The 19317-nt window shown below is 31.1% G+C and overlaps 1 protein-coding gene across 2 annotated transcripts; it reads right to left on the minus strand.

Moving 5' to 3' along the window:
- Positions 1-557: 557 nt before the first annotated feature.
- LOC139516741 (kelch-like protein 9) lies at positions 558-17990 on the minus strand. Of its 2 annotated transcripts, XM_071307025.1 has the most exons (6): positions 17908-17990; positions 15777-16159; positions 10960-11146; positions 2250-2365; positions 1293-1451; positions 558-992 (listed from the first exon to the last, which is right to left on the minus strand). In XM_071307025.1, the coding sequence occupies exons 2-6, from the start codon at positions 16156-16158 to the stop codon at positions 769-771; spliced, it is 1068 nt and encodes a 355-aa protein (XP_071163126.1). In that variant the 5' UTR covers position 16159; positions 17908-17990; the 3' UTR covers positions 558-768. The 2 variants fall into 2 exon arrangements, with proteins under 2 accessions (XP_071163126.1, XP_071163125.1); XM_071307024.1 differs by lacking the exon at positions 17908-17990 and having other exon boundaries at positions 15777-16265.
- Between the last annotated feature and the right edge of the window lie 1327 nt (positions 17991-19317).

Genomic DNA, 19317 nt, shown 5'->3' on the forward strand with positions numbered 1-19317 from the left:
TATAACTATTGTACATATTGGCCCTCTTTTCGTCGTTGATCAGGGACTTGTATATCAGAAGAATTGTTCATGATATGTCATTGATTTATAGTATGGTATTATATTAGCATCAATGTCTTTTGGTTCTCGCCCCCGTTTGGCGGTATATTGATTTAAAAATATGTAGCCACATCCGGTCGAAATGAGGTCACTTATATAATCCGATGCCATGTGAAAGGAGAATTCATGCTTTCTTCAATTAAAGAAGACTATCATTCTATTGTATGTTGGTAATTTGTTTTCGGCTTGAATATGCATGAAATATTGCCTCAAGACAGGTGGAATTCTTATTTGGTGCATTTTTGAAAAGTATACACACATTACACCGTTCGTATGTGGTACAATTTTTAAATTGTATTGATGAACTTCGACTGACTTGATTTTTTTCTTTTGTTCAAATTTATGTTTTCAAGTTTCCTGGTGGGATTTATATTAGACCATTGATACGTGTAATGTTGTTGTGATTGCATATTTGCATTTCAGTTTCAAAATGAATGAAAAAAGTGAAAGCTTACACAAATAACTTATATTTATTGGAATCGTTAGCACTTGCATAAAAAAATAAGTTGTATCTACAATTGGCCGTATTTTGTTGTGACAACTTTTCTTAGACAAAAACATATACTTTTATCTCTTTGTAAAGCTTTTCATATTTTCGAGGTACAGTTTTTGAACTGACTAAAAAGTATAATTTCAGGCAAGACTGACATAATTGACTAGTGTAAAATTCTACCACATTATATATTTGTCATACAACAATATATCATCAAAATTAATATCTGTATTTGTGATAGGCACTTTGAGAACAACACAATCAACGTTGACATAGCTAAAACTGTCTGGTAGTTGAAACGATTCTCTAATCTTCCGTCTCTTTGTGTTATAGCATTCAACCATCCTGACATCACAGTCCTTTTGGTAACTTTTACCGCCTATCAGGTACAAATTTCTTCCTAAAAATGAAGAGTTATTCCGCTTTGAATGACACAAAGATACCCATGGTTTTGCGACGAATAATTAGTGTTCATTGGTCTTTTAAAGTTTTGCCTGGGAACAGTATATCTAACAAATATATGTATGTTCATGGTTTTGATTAGGACATGTTTTGACAAAAAAGTTAATCCAGTCTCGACTGCAAAATAATAATTAATTTAAAAGTTCGTTTGATTCAGGCAAAGTAGTTTCTTTAATTTTGCTATGTATATAGTAATTTACCCTATATAACAAAAGTTTTCAGTGACAAGAAAACTCACCCAACAGTACAACACCAGCATTTCCTCTTGGATTAAAAACATTAGGATGGAATATATCCCAAATCCCGTCTTTTCTCGCATTGCCTTTCGTATGTGTGTTATAACTACAAACGGCTCCCTCGTCTTTTTCTGAGAAGGTTTCTTGATCAAATCCTCGTCCTAAAAATAAGATAAAATGAATTATATATGACAATATCATCAAATATTATAACAACGATTGATTCAGTGCAGTTGTACCTATCTCGAACCCATTTTTGGCGGGGAAACCGAACAAGAGTTCAAATAAGCTCTATGTGTGATGTTTTATTTCATGGATGTAAAATGAAAGAAATGTAAAAGAGGGTCGAAAGATACTAGTGGGACAGTCAAATTATCATCAGAAATTATCACGATATAGCAATTCAGCATCTTTGTTAGACAATGGTTACGATTCAGTCCCCTCCGAGAAGTAGTTAGTCTCGAACTTTTAACTATTATATATACAGTATATCAAAACAATTGACAAGTTTGAAATTTCCAACAGATTTTGAAACGGCAACACTTAAATTCACAAGTTATATTTGTTTTAAAACGAAACTGCATAATCCATAAACTCAATTCTAACTTGCCTATTCGCATCGTTTGCATGGCCATCTTTTAAGGAATCAAAGCACAACATCTTATTTCAACTAACTTTTATATAAAACTGAAATTTCTTTAAACAATGAATTTGTCACCCACCCCCTCAAAAAAAAAACCAAACAAAACAAAACACAAAACAAAACCCAAAAAACAAAACAAAATCCTTGATATTGTCAACAGGGCTAATAAAAAAAGCACATTTCCTATACCAGTAAAATTGAATATTCAGATGCAAGTGTGTATTTGATGAACTTTGTTCCGAATACCAATGTCCGTGCAGTATTGTTCATCTTGAAAATCTTGTAATTCAAGATTTAGTGTGTGAAAGATACAAACCTCCTATAACTACCACTCTTTTTCCAACTGAGATCATATTATGTTTTTCTCTTTCATGCGGGAGAATAACTCCAGGAAGAGGCTCTGTCCACTCATTAGTGATGGGGTCGTATGTCCTAAAAGTAAAAGAAGAAATAATAACAACATTTGAGTTTTATCTTTTTGGTAGTGTTATTTTACTTTGTATGATATGATGGTATCCAGAGAGGGTCTGTGTTGTATCATTAGAGTTTAACAATATTCCTACATTTTCATTTTTTCTTTTCAATCAAATTTGATACCGCCCGTATGACACACTGTACAGGAGTACCTGTTGTTCTTCTGTGTGTGCTTTCTTCATCATTATAGTTGCAAAAATCTATTCACACGTATGAAATTATTTTAATTAACTAAAATATTAAAATTTACGTAGATTTGTAATTCTGACCAGAACTGTACTAATTTCCCTAATATTTTATTTTAAATAGTTATCAAAAAATATATAAACAATAAACGCTTATTTAAATAAAATAGGTTGCTCACTCTTTTCCATAGTTCAGGGTATACAATACATAAGTATAGTATAATGTAATATTGAAGAGTTCTTTTTTAATAGAACCTGCTTTGTTTCTGCGGTAATTACTTATTAAAAAGAAATTAAAATAAACAAAGTCAGTAAAGTAATTGTCCATCACACGGAACAAAAACATTTAGTTATTAACAAATTTGTTTAAACACGACAAAATGGGTACAAACGAACACACTGTCAACAAGAATAATTTTAACGTATAAAATTTCAAAGCGTTTCACTCTCTGTTTTAATTCTTTCATTATTTCACCTGACTCATAGAATTGTATGAATCACTCATTATCATTTTTCAATTTTCAGGTGTTTTAACGGTTTTTGGAAACAGTTGATTCTTGCTTTAGACAATGCAATTCGTTCGATTTTTTATGTTAATTTTACTTTTTTTTTCATATTTTATTGATAGAATAAGCGAAAAGATAATTCATTGTTTTCCTTTTATAAAAAAGTGTGAGTCACATTATGGTTTTACCTCTCGACATTAGACAAGATGTTGCTAGTTTTCTATTGAATATAAACGATTTCAAGTAAAAGCATAAAATGTTAAGAATAAATAGTTTGATACTTTCAAAATAAAATAGATCTAATATTTGTCAATTATTTTTCCAAAACGGTTTATTGTAATTCTATTATAGTAATAGTATTTATCAATAATAATTGTAATGCTCTATATATTTTTATTTGCTATGTCATTAAAACATATATTTGTCAACATTTTACACAAGTATTACGTCTTTATTAATGATCAATAATAATTATAAGGCCGCAATTTTTATCAGTTTAAATGATTTTTTTGTTCATTTCTGTAAAACTGAGAAGAGGAGAAGAGATAAAGAACATTTTATTAAATAATAAATTGGATGATTTGTGTTGACATAATTATGATTTATCAAAAATAAACGTGTTAAAAGATAAAAGTTAGTGTAAATCCTTTTTTTATTTTATTTGTTAAAATGAAGAAAAAAGTTTGACTTTTCTCATTCTACTTCGTCTGACACAAATAAATTTCTCGGACGTTGCTCTTGGCAAATACACAAGCGGCTAATTAAAAAACCAAAGGAAAACGACCTCGCTCGCATTGACTTGTGACTCATTTTGGGTTAATTAATGATTTTTTTTAATACTGGCACGTTTATAAATTTTTTTTTTATCTAATGTCCAATTTCCTAGGATAATGACCCAAATAATGAAAAATATTATGACAGATGTCTAAGATTTAGATTTTATCATTTGTTAAAAGACCGTTTATGAAATGAATATCTGTTAAATATTGAAAAGAAATTCAAGCAGAAAATTTGTAGTGTTAATAAATTTCAGTATTTAGTAATGAATTGATGCAGTTAATAGTTTGTTTATTTTTCAAATAAAAAATGATAATGCCTCTTAATTTAACGAGCTTTGCTAGCAACACAGAAAGATAAAACTAACGATAGTTTTCTAATGAAATTGTGCTTTTTTGTATTATTTCAATAGTCGGGAACATATACAATTTTTTTACAGCTATTTCAGTTCATTTCATCAACGTTAGATACAGTTATGCCAGATGCGGAATCAGGATTTTGAAAAAGGGGGACCTTATACTAGACACAGTTTAGATTAATTCTATTTATTTATATAATAGCGGATTGGAACACAAGTAATTGCATCTAGATTTACCATAAATGTAGATCCATAAGGGGGCCTGCCCCTCCCCCTAATTTCTGATAAGATTTACTAATTTACTAATTTTCTAACAATAGAGATAATATGTATATCAAAATAGTTTAGAGCTGAACCGTATTTGTCAGAACAGCGACCATACATACTAGCTAAGTAGCCTATATACATACTTATCTTACCAAGGTCATCCTTTAGACCAATTACAATAAAATATTTTGTAAAGGATACAGATATTTCTGTTAAAGTATTAAGGAGATGGATACGTATCACTGGTAAAATAAATTTATCTCAAACATTCCTCTTAAAGGGGAAATAGCTGTCAAATTCATGTTCACCGATTTGACTCAAATTCTCATATTTGATTTATAAACATGTAAAAAATTTAACCAATTATATAAAGTACAAAATGAACAATTTACAGGGTATGGGCTCGATAATGTGAAGCTTTGTTTCGTGTGTATTTTAGTCTTGACGCCATCTAATTAACTATTGAGTTGACGTCCGAAGACCTCCGATGGTCATTTAAGCGTTAAAGACATAACTATAGATATAAAAAGAAAGCGAACTCGTGCAATTAGATAGATCTGTTTAACTTCATACTATAGATTAAAAATATATGTAAAACATCGATTTTTCCGTTATTAGAATTTCTTGTGTGGATTGAATAAATGAATCAAATGATTTACCTTAGTTTCACTCTCAATTTTGACATTCTTTTCCTTTAAATAACCAAACACGCACAATGCATGCGTTATCCATCTCTAGCTAAGGGGTTAAATTGTAGTTCACATGAATACGAATCAATGAGGTCGAAATATTCACTTTAAAGTGAATAATTCATCATTAATGTTTCTTAGCTTAATTTGACAAATTTGAACCATACTGGCTCAGAGCAAACTGGCTACTAAAAGCGAATTATTACTTCACTATATCACTTTCATAATTGATTGAACAAACAAACAACAAATCATGATTTAGATTTTTTTACATATCTCGTAGCTAGTGCCCCTTTAACATATAACTTTTAAAGATGAAGTAGAAATTGAAATAAAAATCATGTTCAGATCACTGCATGTGTAGCCCTCGAGTTGGGAAACACATTGACAGCCGCTGCATTTGATATATCTGGGAAAATCTGCAACGAATAACAAATAAAATGGATACAAATATAGGCATGTCTATTGCAATGGCATGTGTTAATTGCCGTTAATGTCTGAATCATGGTACAAGCTTGCGAATTAACATTATTTAGCCACCACTAATCTCACCACGAAGGAGCTATATTACTATAAAATTAACTAAGAAAACAACGACTTCAACATTTAATTAAGCTAGAAGCACATAAGAACCATCTATTATAAAACTGGCTATTATCATTTGGTAAAATGGTCATAATTACGGAAACTGACCGGTGATTAAATCGGAGATTACGAGTCAATCTCCACCATGACTCACGCTATTGTCTTTTTCAAAATCAATCATATTTTAATGAAATATGACAACTGGACATGGTCAGTTCAATAAATGCTCATTAGTTCGATTGTTGGACATTGGTTGGACAGCATCACTGTCCATTTTCCTGGCAGTAGGAAGTCCAATGAACCTGTAAGGTGTCAATCCCTTTAGATGACACGGAGATCATCTTAAGATGATAATAACGTATTTGTTTGAAAATATCATATTCATGTCATTTTGTTTGCATTGATTCACTTGCGACAGTGAGTTTGTTTCGTTCACTTTCCCTGAGAAAAAACAAATCACTTTTGGTCATGTGAAAACTAAGTGCTAGTTGCATTTTGAGCTTTGTGGCGAGCCAATTTCAACTGATTCTAAGTATAGTTGGTTCTTTTGTTTTGCTGCTAGACCCCAACGGTGACCTATGCACTGTACGTGAAGTTAAATCTACATCAAGTGATCTCTGGTGGATAGTTATGTCTTTGGAAATCACAACCCATCTTCTAATTTTTATAAACTTGATATTCATTTTGATGCACACTTCGATAAATAATACTCCCTGCATGTTCAATATCAAATTATTTAAAACGTTTTTTTCTCTCTCTCTGATTGACTGATAATAATTTGCTTTAATCCAGTGACGCATAATTCTTAATTCCCAATACATGTCATAGATTGATAATTTTCTGTGATTTTGTTTGTTTGATGTATTATTATATATAACCGCATGACACGGTTTAAGTACATAAGCAATGTGACGGTATCCAACAACTAACGCTGGAAAAACCAAAATGATGTTTTAAAATAAAAAAAAATAACTTTTTAATGTATCAAACGTATTCCACAATCAGATATAATAGGTATAATAAGTTAAAACTCCACATTGATCACGTGATAGCAATTTGTTTGCAATTTGTAATATGCTTCAACTTACAAAAAAAATAAGCGTTCCCCCAAGAGGTAAATGAACGTAAGATGACGCATTGGTTCCCGAAGAGGTAAATGGACGTAAGATGACGCATTGGCTGTTGTTGCTTAAATTTGATAGCGGGATAAATAATTCATCTGCATTTATCGACGATAAGACCAATTTACTGTCTTGGCGATGAGGATAAATTTAATGGACCATAATTTTGTGTACTGGAAACCGTTAACTGTGGCTAAGGTCAATACTTAACTGCTATCAACATCCTTCAGAAACATTTACTGTTTTATGGACGAGAAACAATTATCTAATTTTACAATAAAACAAGTATTTGGCAAACTTATCAGCTCTCAAAATCATATGATAAAGCACATTAATGCTTAGTAATTATATCAAAAGTAAACAGTTAAAACTTGGATGAATAATTCTTATAATTGTCCAATAGTAATCATATAGTTTTCCGTATAATATCAAATTTTTCTTTTACAAATGACACATTATAAAACCATTTTCTTATTGAATTATTCCAAAACATTTTATTTCCGTACCAGACTGAGAGAGCAAAACCTTGGAGCTAAGCATTTTTCCTTTTTACCTATCATGGATCAGCTGATTAAGGATAAATGTGCACTCAACTTAAAAGCAATAAAAAATGTTTACGAAAAAGTTATATGAGCAATATTTTATAAATCTTCATTTTTAGACATCTTTTCACATAGTTTACCAATAACCTGGCAGCATCTAGTGCCGATCAGTATATTACCATTCTGTAATGAAGTGCGTCAAATAAACTCGGATTGACTTGTTAGCGTATTGTGCAGGGGTAAATTGACCGTCAAGAAACACACGTTTTACTATTTCAAGTAATTAATTTGTGGTTTCGACTTGTAAAAGGGGTTTGTGTGGTGCAGTATAACAAACAATTTCCTATCATTAAATGTTATTTGAATTTAATTAAAACATAATAATGAACTGTTAATAGCGAAAAGGAACTGCATTGTAGTTTCATTTTGTTATTGAAAAAAAAAGTGATATAACTTCAATGATGCGATAATTTCCAAATTCATTTATATGCATATATTCTGATCTTTTCTGAAAGATCGTGAGAATGCATAAGTTTGTAATTTACAGTGCTGGCAAATTTTAATTTTCATTTGCTTACCGTTAACAGCAATAATTGCAATAATCGCTAGTCAACAACATTTACATTTGATTCTAGATTGATTGTGTTGTTTAATGTTTGATCTTTTTGCATAGACAATTGAGTTGCGTCAGATAAAAATTGACATTATGCAAATGCATGTATACATGAACATGTATAATACATTGATTGGTTTTGGAACATTCAATTTCAAAATGAAAGTTTAATTTTAGTAGTTTTTTTTAAGATTCTAATATCAACTCGATTTTCAAACAGTTACAGAAAGGAGGCGAAAGATATCGATGACTTTCAAAGTCGAAAAAGTCGAAAATAAACTGACGACGTCATGGCTAAAAAAGATAAACAGACAAACAATAGAACACAAAACACAAAATATAACACAGAATAAAGACTGAACAACACGAACCGCATCAACAACCGGGATTGATCTCAGGTGCTCCGGAGTAAGCAGATCCTGCTCTACATTTAGCACCCGTAGTGTTATGAAGGTCAGAATAAACTCAGTGATTAGTCTAACTACGTTGGTCATATTCGAACAACCCTCTATCAAGATTGAAATGAAAGCTCTGGAATATTGCTATAATGCTACATAGGAATGGAAAGTTCACAATTGTGGAGCTAAAATCGCCTCTTTAATCGTAAAGTTTTGTTCTCAACCGTCCCTATGAATTGCCGGCTATTTACAAATGGAAGTCAAGATACGAAGCAGACTTAAATGTTTCTTTTGTATCCTTTATTTCCTCTATAAAATGTGAATCATAAGTTAAAAAATAACACACAAAAACTAGTTGGTATTTCCTTGCAATTCAAGACGATAAAGATGTTTATTGCAGAAAACATAATTTTGCATTTTCAAATGATTACTTTATATTTTGGTAAAATGTCCTATGTATGGACAAAAGTTGTCTGCAAAACTCCTCTAACAGCTTATATTTTTTTCACATAAAATGAAATGATTTTAAAATTGAATATAATTCTAATCCTGAAAACATTACCCATATATAACCGTGTTGTACGACGTATTGCAATCTGATAAACTCCAAACCTGTTAAACTTTAATGCAAAATTAACACAGATATAACATTGTCATTTTGAAAAAACGCATAAAATTATGTTTAATAATTAAATTTTTAATATAAGCAAATTAATGCAAGCTTATTAAAAACATGATGTCACCTTTACAAAATTTTACGGCATGATTCTTATTATCACGACGCATACCTGACTCAACATATCATGTGACCTGATGAACTTCAAACATATGTGAACACTACGAATCAAGACATCGAATGGTTTTTGCAAAACTGGCTTAGTAATTATTTAGTTGTATTGGAAACTTAGCCAATAGCTATTACTAACATGCAGCCTCTATGCGCAGTAATCATTATTGTATAGAACAACTTGATGCATATTAAATATTAATACAGGAGTTAACTATTATATAATTGAAAATTATTCTCATATTTCTTTGAAATTAAAAAGTATATATTATCCTTCCATTAGTGGGATAAATTAAACGCCTAGAGATATTTCTGTTGAAAATGCAGAAAATTTTACTTCTATTTTGTTGGAAAATAAATCGAAAAAAACGTAAAATTAGTCTTTTTAGGCACAGTCAAAAACCAAACAATTTCAAGCGAACCGGCTCCTTTATTGGACCATGGAATTATGAGCTAAATAATATACAGGTGAAATGCATTCTCATTTCTTATTTGATAAATAACGACGGTTTTGTAGCAATATCTACACAATATATATCTTCTCTTAGCTGGACAAACTAAATGTTTTAACCATATTGTTCTAATTGAAATTGAAATTAAGATGCATATTTCAATAATTTAGACATTTTTTTTATATACATATCTAATGCACTTTAGCGAGCACAGCTGGGAAATATTTTTGATAATGCACATATTGCTAATTCTATTTTTCAATATATCAAAAATGTAAACCAAAGAAAAGAAATAAAGCTCCATTTGACTACCTATAAATAGGATAATGAAGTTTTCCAATATATACAGGAACAGATGTTTTCGTAAAAATGTTTTATTTACAAATTGGTAAAATTGTTATTAGATAGTATAATTAACTATTCATGTTCGAAACAAATACTGCTTGGCTTTATTTCACTCTAATTATTCTACTGACTTTATGAATCACTACCATGATGTAACGATTAAACTAATGACGAAAGCTTTTTTTCCACATCTGTAAAAAAAATCGACGCATCCTGACCATTTCTTTAAGAGATGCCGACTTGATGTCTTCCTATAGTGTGAGTCACATTGTAGCCGACCATTTAAAGAGAGAGGAAAAAGTTAACGAAAGTCTCTTGACAAATAGATGATTGTTTGATATTTCTGCATAAATATAATTGGTACAAATAGTACGTTTGTGCATAAAACCAAATCAAAGATCATAGGTCTCGCAAATGGGGAAAATGCAGATCAAGTATTTCTATAGATCATTTTGAATGTTTTCATGTTTGCATGGTTAACGTGCTCACATCTGAAACATCTCTGTCTTCATGATATAGGGAAGAACATTAAAATATGTGAATTTAGGTAAGCAAAAGAGTACGTCTGCTTGTGCGTCAACCATTTGAAAAAAAAAACTGTAATTTACAAATCTCTTGAAAATCACTGTCAGGTATTGAATTTTGATATTGGGATTTTATTCTATTAAAAATGTATCACTTATAAATTTTCTACATCCGAAACGCCTCTCTGGATTTTACTTTATGGGAATCGTTCAAAGCCAAATAGGTTAGAACCAAGACTGTATAAGTATTATAAAAGCGATAAATATGAAAATGAAATTTTAAGTCAAGTTCTACATAAATATAATTTTCTGAAATTTCATAGCTTTTCAAATGTTTGCAATATAAAATACAAATCAAATATTATAATTCATTCAGGTGAAATAATATCTGACCTATACTTACCAAAATACGTTAGAACATTGATGCTTCAAATTACTGATGCCACCGGAAGCATACAAGTTCAGCCCATTCGCACAGGCAGCATGATCAGCCCTTGGCCTGGGTAGATCTAGGATTTCTGTCCATTTGTCTTTTACTGGGTCATAACATTCACAACTTTCTGTAACTCTTCCTCCAATAACTTCTCCCCCTGAAATGTATTTAATCGCAAATTCAGATTTGAAAATAATAAAAATAGGCAATAAAACAAAATTTACCTATAGCTGTTAGTTAACCATTGTAATGTATCTATGTTAACAAAATTGCGTAGCGGCACACTTAGATTAAATGTTGAAGTTGGTCGTTATCGAAATACTCAAAGAGAAAATAGAATTTGTATATGTTGCAATATGAATGTTTTAGATGACGAATATCATTTTGTTTTATCATGTCAAGCGTATATATCTGTGCGTATAGATTTTTACCTTTATTCTATTGTTCTTGGCCAAATCGGCACAAGTTAGATAATTTATTACAAACTCACTCTAAATCTCTGACAGTAAAACTATGCAATTTTTTAAATGCAGCTTGGAAAATTTGATCACATATATTTGTCATAATATTATTGTATACTCTTTAACTACTGTTCTCTGTTGTCTTTTGTTTGTCATATATATTGTATATATTTTCGTTTGCCATAGCATGCATATGCTTCTTACAAAAACAGTATTCATTCATTCATTCATTAATTCAACATAACCTTAATCATTTTCATAACAGCGAGGACAAGACTATTTCTTGGAGCGCTCGGGTTAAATGATTCAGTAGTATTACCAACATAAGTATCGCGGCTGTCTACGCTGTTATGAAAATGATTCTAAGAAAATTCTTAGTAGGCAGCTCCAACTATAAAACTAAAATCAAAAAGAGTTAAACCTTGAAAACTGATAGGTACTTGGACAGTATGTAAATCCATTTACAAGTTCATGCTGAGTTGCACACATTCGAAATATGTTGCTCAAATAATCGAGAATTTCTAAGTAGAAAGGTTTTAGAAATTGCATGTCCTATTATTTTTAAGAATTCTGAACAAACTTACAAGAATTGATTTACTAGCAGTTATTCGACAGATTTGAATTTCCAACTGCTATTCTCTAAATATCTCAGTTAGTTTCGGAAATTATCACACTCTGGTTTCGGTGTTGTATTATCCTACACGTCGTAAAATAAGAAAAACTCAGAAAAATGACCTTTTTAAATCTGAATAAAGGTGGTATCTGGACACTAATCACAGTTTTTCAAAAGACCATGAATAAATTACAAGAGATAAGGATGCATATGTTTGTGCAGTTGTTAGTAACTCGGCGCACAAGTAATTTTATTTTTGCATGGCAGTCGACCATAGCTTTCGAAATTGTGTTCCTTGTTTATTTTGCGTTTTCATCGGTTGACAAAATGACTTCATATGTCATTTTAATAATATCTATACAGAAGTAATAATAAAGTATATACTGAACCAAAATAACGATAGTTTTCTCGTTTGAATTATTTTACATTGTCATTTCGGGAACTTTTATAGCTGACTATGATGTATGGGATTTGCTCATTGTTGAAGGTCGTACGGTGACCTATAGTTGTTAATTTCTGTGTCATGTTGGTCTCTTTTGGAGAGTTGTCTCATTGGCAATCATACCACATCTTCTTTTTTTTTTTTATATATATACTGAACTTTTAAAATAACAAACAATTGTAGACATAATAACAAATAAACATCCAAAGGAATACGCAATAGGGTAAGAAGAAAAAGTTCTGCAGATTAAGCAATATATAAATACTGCACTAGAGTGACCCGGTTATCCAGTATAACTTCTGTTTTTTTTTCGACTAAGACTGCGACACGGTGATTGCTTCAAATAATCCTCATTTCATTTTGAAAGGCTTATAATTCCCCAAACCACCAATTATCGAAGATAACGCGACAGCATGATTTTATTTGCCACATTGCTTAGGGTGAAATACTATAATAAATTATGCTTTTCTTTCAATTGAAATTATAAAACAAAATTGTGATAGAATTTCAATCCTCTCTAGTTAAAAAGTTTGCCACCTATACTATATGTTTGCGTCCTTGCAAAACGCTTTTAAGAGGGGCCATTTGACATTAACAAATATGTGAATACGGCAAATTAAAATCTATAAAACAGCCAATCGGTTAGCGTAAATCGATCACTGAAACTTTCCAGGTATGAACCTCTTGTTCTATAAGTTCAGTAGAATAAATCCAAATAACAAATACACGATTGTTTTTAAATTATGATTAATTAGTAGCCTAGGACATCTCAAGTATAGCAGAACAGTCGATTCTTTCATACTATTAATAGTTCTTGTACTAAGCATGACTCAAAATTATAGGAACAGCCGAGGTTTCTCTACTATATCGTTGGAACATTGTGAAAAAATAAAATGAAAGACATGTGTTATTAGCAGGTGCAGAAGATTCGCATAACAGTCTCGGAACTTTTCATGGTTTTGAGAGGATGGATATGTAAACATGATATAGGGAGAACAAAAAACATGCAACCCAACGCTTATTGTACCAGGTCGCAAATAAAAGATCCATTTCAAATTCAAATTATTTTACATTCAATTGTAGTCTAAAAGACACAACGAACTATCCTTATTAAACATTTTGTTAAATAAAAACAATTCTTTCATTTCTTAAAGCAATGTTTTCTGAAGATCAATAACATATGTCTAGTAAAAGAAAATGTAAGGCGGCGAAGAGGGATTATTCTATTCATGGTAATAATTTAAAAACAGAGGAAACATTTTTCTTTTGCTCTTTTTGTTTTCATTAAAAAGATGAAATAATACAGAAAAAAGCCCCACAATACACAAGGACTAAATAATTATAGATGGCGATTCTTCGTTAAAAGGTCGTTTCTAATTTGTCATAACTGTCAAATCAAGGCGTATATTTCACTCTCTCATTCTCATTAGAGGCCGATCACGTATCAATTATTTGGTTAAGGCGGCAATAGGAAAAAAAGATAAATGTTCATAAATAATTAACGCCTGCTAATGAAGATTGAAGAATAAACTTGTAATTTGATCATTGGAAAACAAGCCTGTCGATCTTTTCAGTGTTCTCAGATTATTAAATTAAGATGAGTCGCGCTAACAACGTTTTCTTTGGAAAAATTCCGTTACATTTAATATCGCTGAAAGAAGGAAACACGATGCTGCTTAATTCAGCATGGAATTGACAGACTTGGATCGTGTTGATTTCAGACGAAACTTACACATCAGTAAAGCACGTGTTTGATTGGCTCAATCTTGCAGCTGATACAGCGCGTCAGGTTGTTTATTGGTGGATTCCTGTGCAGTATCATATTAATTAATTAATATGTATTAGAAACAGCGAAAATAATTGGTCGTTTGCTGTATTTGGTTATTAATCTGTGCATGATTCATTCTGGAAATTAATTATTTGAAAAGTGGCATGACTCACATTTTTAAACAATTTTCTTTGATTGAAAAAGATGTTTTAGTAATTAATTTAGCAGAAGCTTTCGTTAGGATTATATATACTATAAATCATAACGCACATAATTACTGTTGAGATTTCAAATAATTTAATTATATTGACTGTATGTAAAAAAAATCACTTTATTTATAAAATTTAAACTATAAAATATTTTTAAAGATTTTGTAATATTACTTTTAGATGCAGTTTATAGCCAAATTCGCGGGAATTTTTTGTAGAGGAAAAATGATTTTATAGACATTTTTTTGTAATCTGAGTTATTGAAGATAAACAAAGAGTAACACTAATACTTGTTTGGAAAATTCTCTGAAATGTTGGCAACATGTAGATAGACCTTCACTTGTCTTTCTAAAAATATTTTTTCAATCTAGACCTCACATTTTCCTATTAATTAACATATAAAGGGACTTAGTTATCATGAGGATTTATCCAATATTTCTACTTAACAACTTGCATTTTAAAACTATGAAAATGTTGGTTGTTAATTTGTAAAGACAAAAAAAAAAGCACTCTTATGAGTTATTGGAACTATTTATAATAAAGCTAAAATAATTAGTTATGACTTCAAATTTTAGAGAATACTTTTGGATAAGCTGTTTCTCGGTTGACTACTACACTTATGTGATGTTTGATAGTATATGTCCAAAGCCATGCAGGAACCTACGAGCATATATATATATGGCAGTAATTATCTTCGTAATCGTATCGGTTCTCATTTCTCACTCGGATTCAATTCCAATTCTTTTTCACCCTCACGCACATTATATTTTTTTTACTCTGATTTGGTGTTTTTTTTTAAATTGAGTCAATATTATTTATTCATTTTAAGGGTTTCAACCCAAATAAAAGCAAATATACTTTTATCATATTCTTGTACAGCTTTTATTTTTTATTTGTAAAAGTATTATTCATATGTTCCGAAAGCCATCGAAACAAGTATAATTATCATTTTTCCAAACTTTTACATGTGTTATCGTTTTCTTATCTTTCCCTCAGCTGTTCGCTAAAATTAGGCAAATTTAACCATTTTAAGAATGCCGGGTGGACATTCTTGGGGAGTTATATAGATGATCATACGCCATGGACTTTGCTCATTGTCGATAGCCGTACGGTGACCTATAGCTATTAATTTCTGTGTCATTTGGTTTCCCGTGGAGAGTTGCATCATTGAAAATCATACACAATCATCTTCTTTTCTATATTCTTTTTCAGAGTTGAAGTGAACAAGAATGAGAGAGTTACCAAATGAAACAAAAACTCAACAAATTACTCGTATATAGGTTAACACACAAACCTGTAATGTAAATACATCCATTTAGTACTGTTGCTGTATGACGACATCTTGCATTGATCAAACTAGCTCTTTGACTCCAACGACTGTTTGCGGGATCGTATCTCCATGTTTTATCTATATGTTCTCCAGTTTCCCAGTCTTTACCACCAATAATATATAGACAATCATCTAAGACAACTGCCCGAAAGTTCACAAGATTTTTCAACTTGGGGAAAAGAACTGTGTTCGTTTTTGGAAAAAGTCGACATTTTCCGATAGGGTCCACCATTAAATAGAAAACTTTCGGGCTTCCGGTACTCTTGTTAAACATGAAGACAAATTCGAATGATTTCATACCGATATTGGCATCATCAATGCTGCTGTGTGCTTCCATAGAGGACATTCTAAAATAAACAAAGTTCGAATAAATAGGCAGTGGTCTCAAAACCAGCATATAAAGCTTTATGCAAAATCAAATTGTACTCCTTGGATTAAAACAATGTCAATGGTTTGGGTGACCTCTATCACGTCAGTTATAAGTTTGTAATGTCAGAAAGTCGTGTATTTGACAACAATTTGTTTTAAGGCTTCGAATATCTATCATTCATTGTAACCAATTCTCATTCCGGTAACTGTTTGTTCATTCCATTGTAAAGTCGGTCATATTATACTATATATGTCTTTTCTGTTCTGCATCTTGCACTGAATGAATTAAGAAAACATGCTAAATATGTTTACAAAAACGTAATACTGCATTCACGAGAAAAATGAAGCTTTACGACAAACACAATGATTAACATGGAAATAGTGAATTTTCATTTTCTTCGTTTTATTAATTTCCAGGTCTTCGAATGGTAATAAACTGAAATATTGTGAAAAAAAAATACATAGTTCACAGTAATTGTTGACTAATATTTTGATGGAACACATTCGCATATATATGCATGTTGAAGAAGTCATTGAATTATGTGTTTTGTTTTGCTCAACAAGTGCCAGGCATACTGAATCCTTTTGACGAAGGGACTGTTTGGCGTTGTATGATCTTTTAAATTGTCACGCAGAATCTTGCTCACTGTTGTTTTTTTTAGGAATTTTATAAATGTGTAAGAATAAAACAATTCATAGATAAGCATCTATTTAACATCGGTAAATGCATATTGTAACTGAAGTTGCACTCCTGTAGTTCTAAAAAAAAAAAGAGACTATATGGACCATTTGATGAAAAGGAATATCTCGTATCTCTTTTTTTTTTTATCATACATAAGGATAATATGATATTGGTATGTTTTTTGTCTCGAGTATATATCATGGCGGATTACTGTCTTGTGGAGACTTTTTGTTTAATATGTACGCTAAAAGTTATAAGTAGATTATTATAGAATATATGTAGTATACAATTAAACAGTGATATACAAGTGAAACAATGGACTTTCGATTATTGATATGTACATACAGCTACCTGATTCCCTAAACTTTTAATCTCCAACATAAAAAAATAAAAGGAAATGTGGATTACCAATGAGACAACTCACCACCAAAGACCAAATGCTGTAGTAGTGAGCAGCTATAGTTCACCATACGGCCTTCGATAATGATTTTAACCAATATCACATATATAGCAAGCTATGCAATGCCCCGCAATGACAAAAGTAAGTCATTCATTCATACGAGAAAACTAATTTATAGAACAATATATGATACACTGTTACAGCAACAAACGACAACCACTGAAAAAGTTAACAGCTATATTCAGAATGCATATCGATTTGATTTTCCATTGGTACTTAAAAGGATAATTCTAAGAGGAAATATGTTTCAAACGTTTGAATTGATTTGTGAACATGTCATACGTAATTTTCCCCATTTGAATGTAATACTATGGTTTTGTGCTTTAATAATATAAGTATTGCAATGTAGGTGGGGGATGACTGTAAAGTTTTAGTCGGCATTTCCGACAAACAAATCCTGTAGTGTCCTTGTCTTACATAGAGAGCGTGCTTTACCGGACCCTTTCACGCCCTCCTTAGGTTCAATCTTAACTTTTAAAAACACGAAGATAAAGACTCATATTCTGATTCAACAAACAGTTCAAACAAATAAAAAAAAATTAAGAACGTGGAAAAAAACATCGACAGGTCAATCAGTGTCCTACCTTATTTTTGTTTTTGAAATATAAGAAATAATCACAATTCAAACCATGTTTCATTAATGTATACCTATCAACAAGCTTAGTTCACATGTATTTAATTGTAATGATTTAATTATTATCCGTATTAAAAGCTAGAGGTATGTAATGTGTGTATGTTTTCGTATAACGACTCTTAAACAAAATATTTAATCTACCAATATAATTTGTCACACCTTCATTGAAAATCCGAATAAACAGTGAACGTAAAAAATAATTGTAAATTTTAATATGTTTTAAACGAATGCTGTGTCATGGTATTTTCGAATATTTCCATGTATTTCGTGTTTCCTTTCTCATACATGACCCTCAAACATTTGTCTCATTTCAGGTCTCATACATGACCCTCAAACAGTTGTCTCCTTTCAGGTCTCATACATGACCCTCAAACATTTGTCTCATTTCATTCCTTTCTTTTGATTTAACCATGAATGGCTGACACATCTGAAGTTGGACTTAATAAAATTGAGAAAGGAAATGGTGAATATGTCAAAGCGACAACCACCCGACCATAGAGCAAACAACAGCCGAAGGCAACCAATGGGTCTTCAATGTAGCGAGAATTCCCGCATCCGTAGGTGTCCTTCAGCTGGCCCCTAAAATATGCATAATAGTACAGTGATAATGGACGTCATACTAAACTCCGAATTATACACAAGAAACTAAAATTTAAAATCATACAAGACTAACAAAGGCCAGAGGCTCCTGACTTGGGACAGGCGCAAAATTGCGGCGGGGTTAAACATGTTTATGAGATCTCAACCCTCCCCCTATACCTCTAGCCAATGTAGAAAAGTAAAACAATAACAATACGCACATTAAAATTCAGTTCAAGAGAAGTCCGAGTCTGATGTCAAAAGATGTAACAAAAGAAAATAAATAAAATGACAATAATACATAAATAACAACAGACTACTAGCAGTTAACTGACATGCCAGCTCCAGACCTCAATTAAACTGATTGAAAGATTATGTCTTCATCATATGAATATCAGGTACAATCCCTCCCGTTAGGGGTTTAGTATCATACTATCATAAAATATATGAGTTTAAGTTTACTATTCAAATTTGAAATATCGAGACAAGCATACATTCAGTGTCTTCAATAAATCATAACACTTATTGGCTGAGAATTGAGACCTAAACACTACTTAAACCCCAAACACAGTGTCATGTAAATGTCCTATGTAAGAACATAGTTTAGAGTTTCCTTAATGCTGTTCGTTATTTGAAAAATGGAACATGACAGATTTTTGATTATTTCTGTTTTCATAGTGACACCTAAGTAAAAGATGTTACGTTAAAAAATCAATTAAGTCATTTAAAGACAAGTATAGCTGATCACAATAGTACAAAAAGTTGCCAATCTAGAAAATCA

The sequence above is a fragment of the Mytilus edulis genome, chromosome 3 (assembly GCF_963676685.1).
Source record: "Mytilus edulis chromosome 3, xbMytEdul2.2, whole genome shotgun sequence".
Classification (NCBI taxonomy): Eukaryota; Metazoa; Mollusca; class Bivalvia; order Mytilida; family Mytilidae; genus Mytilus; species Mytilus edulis.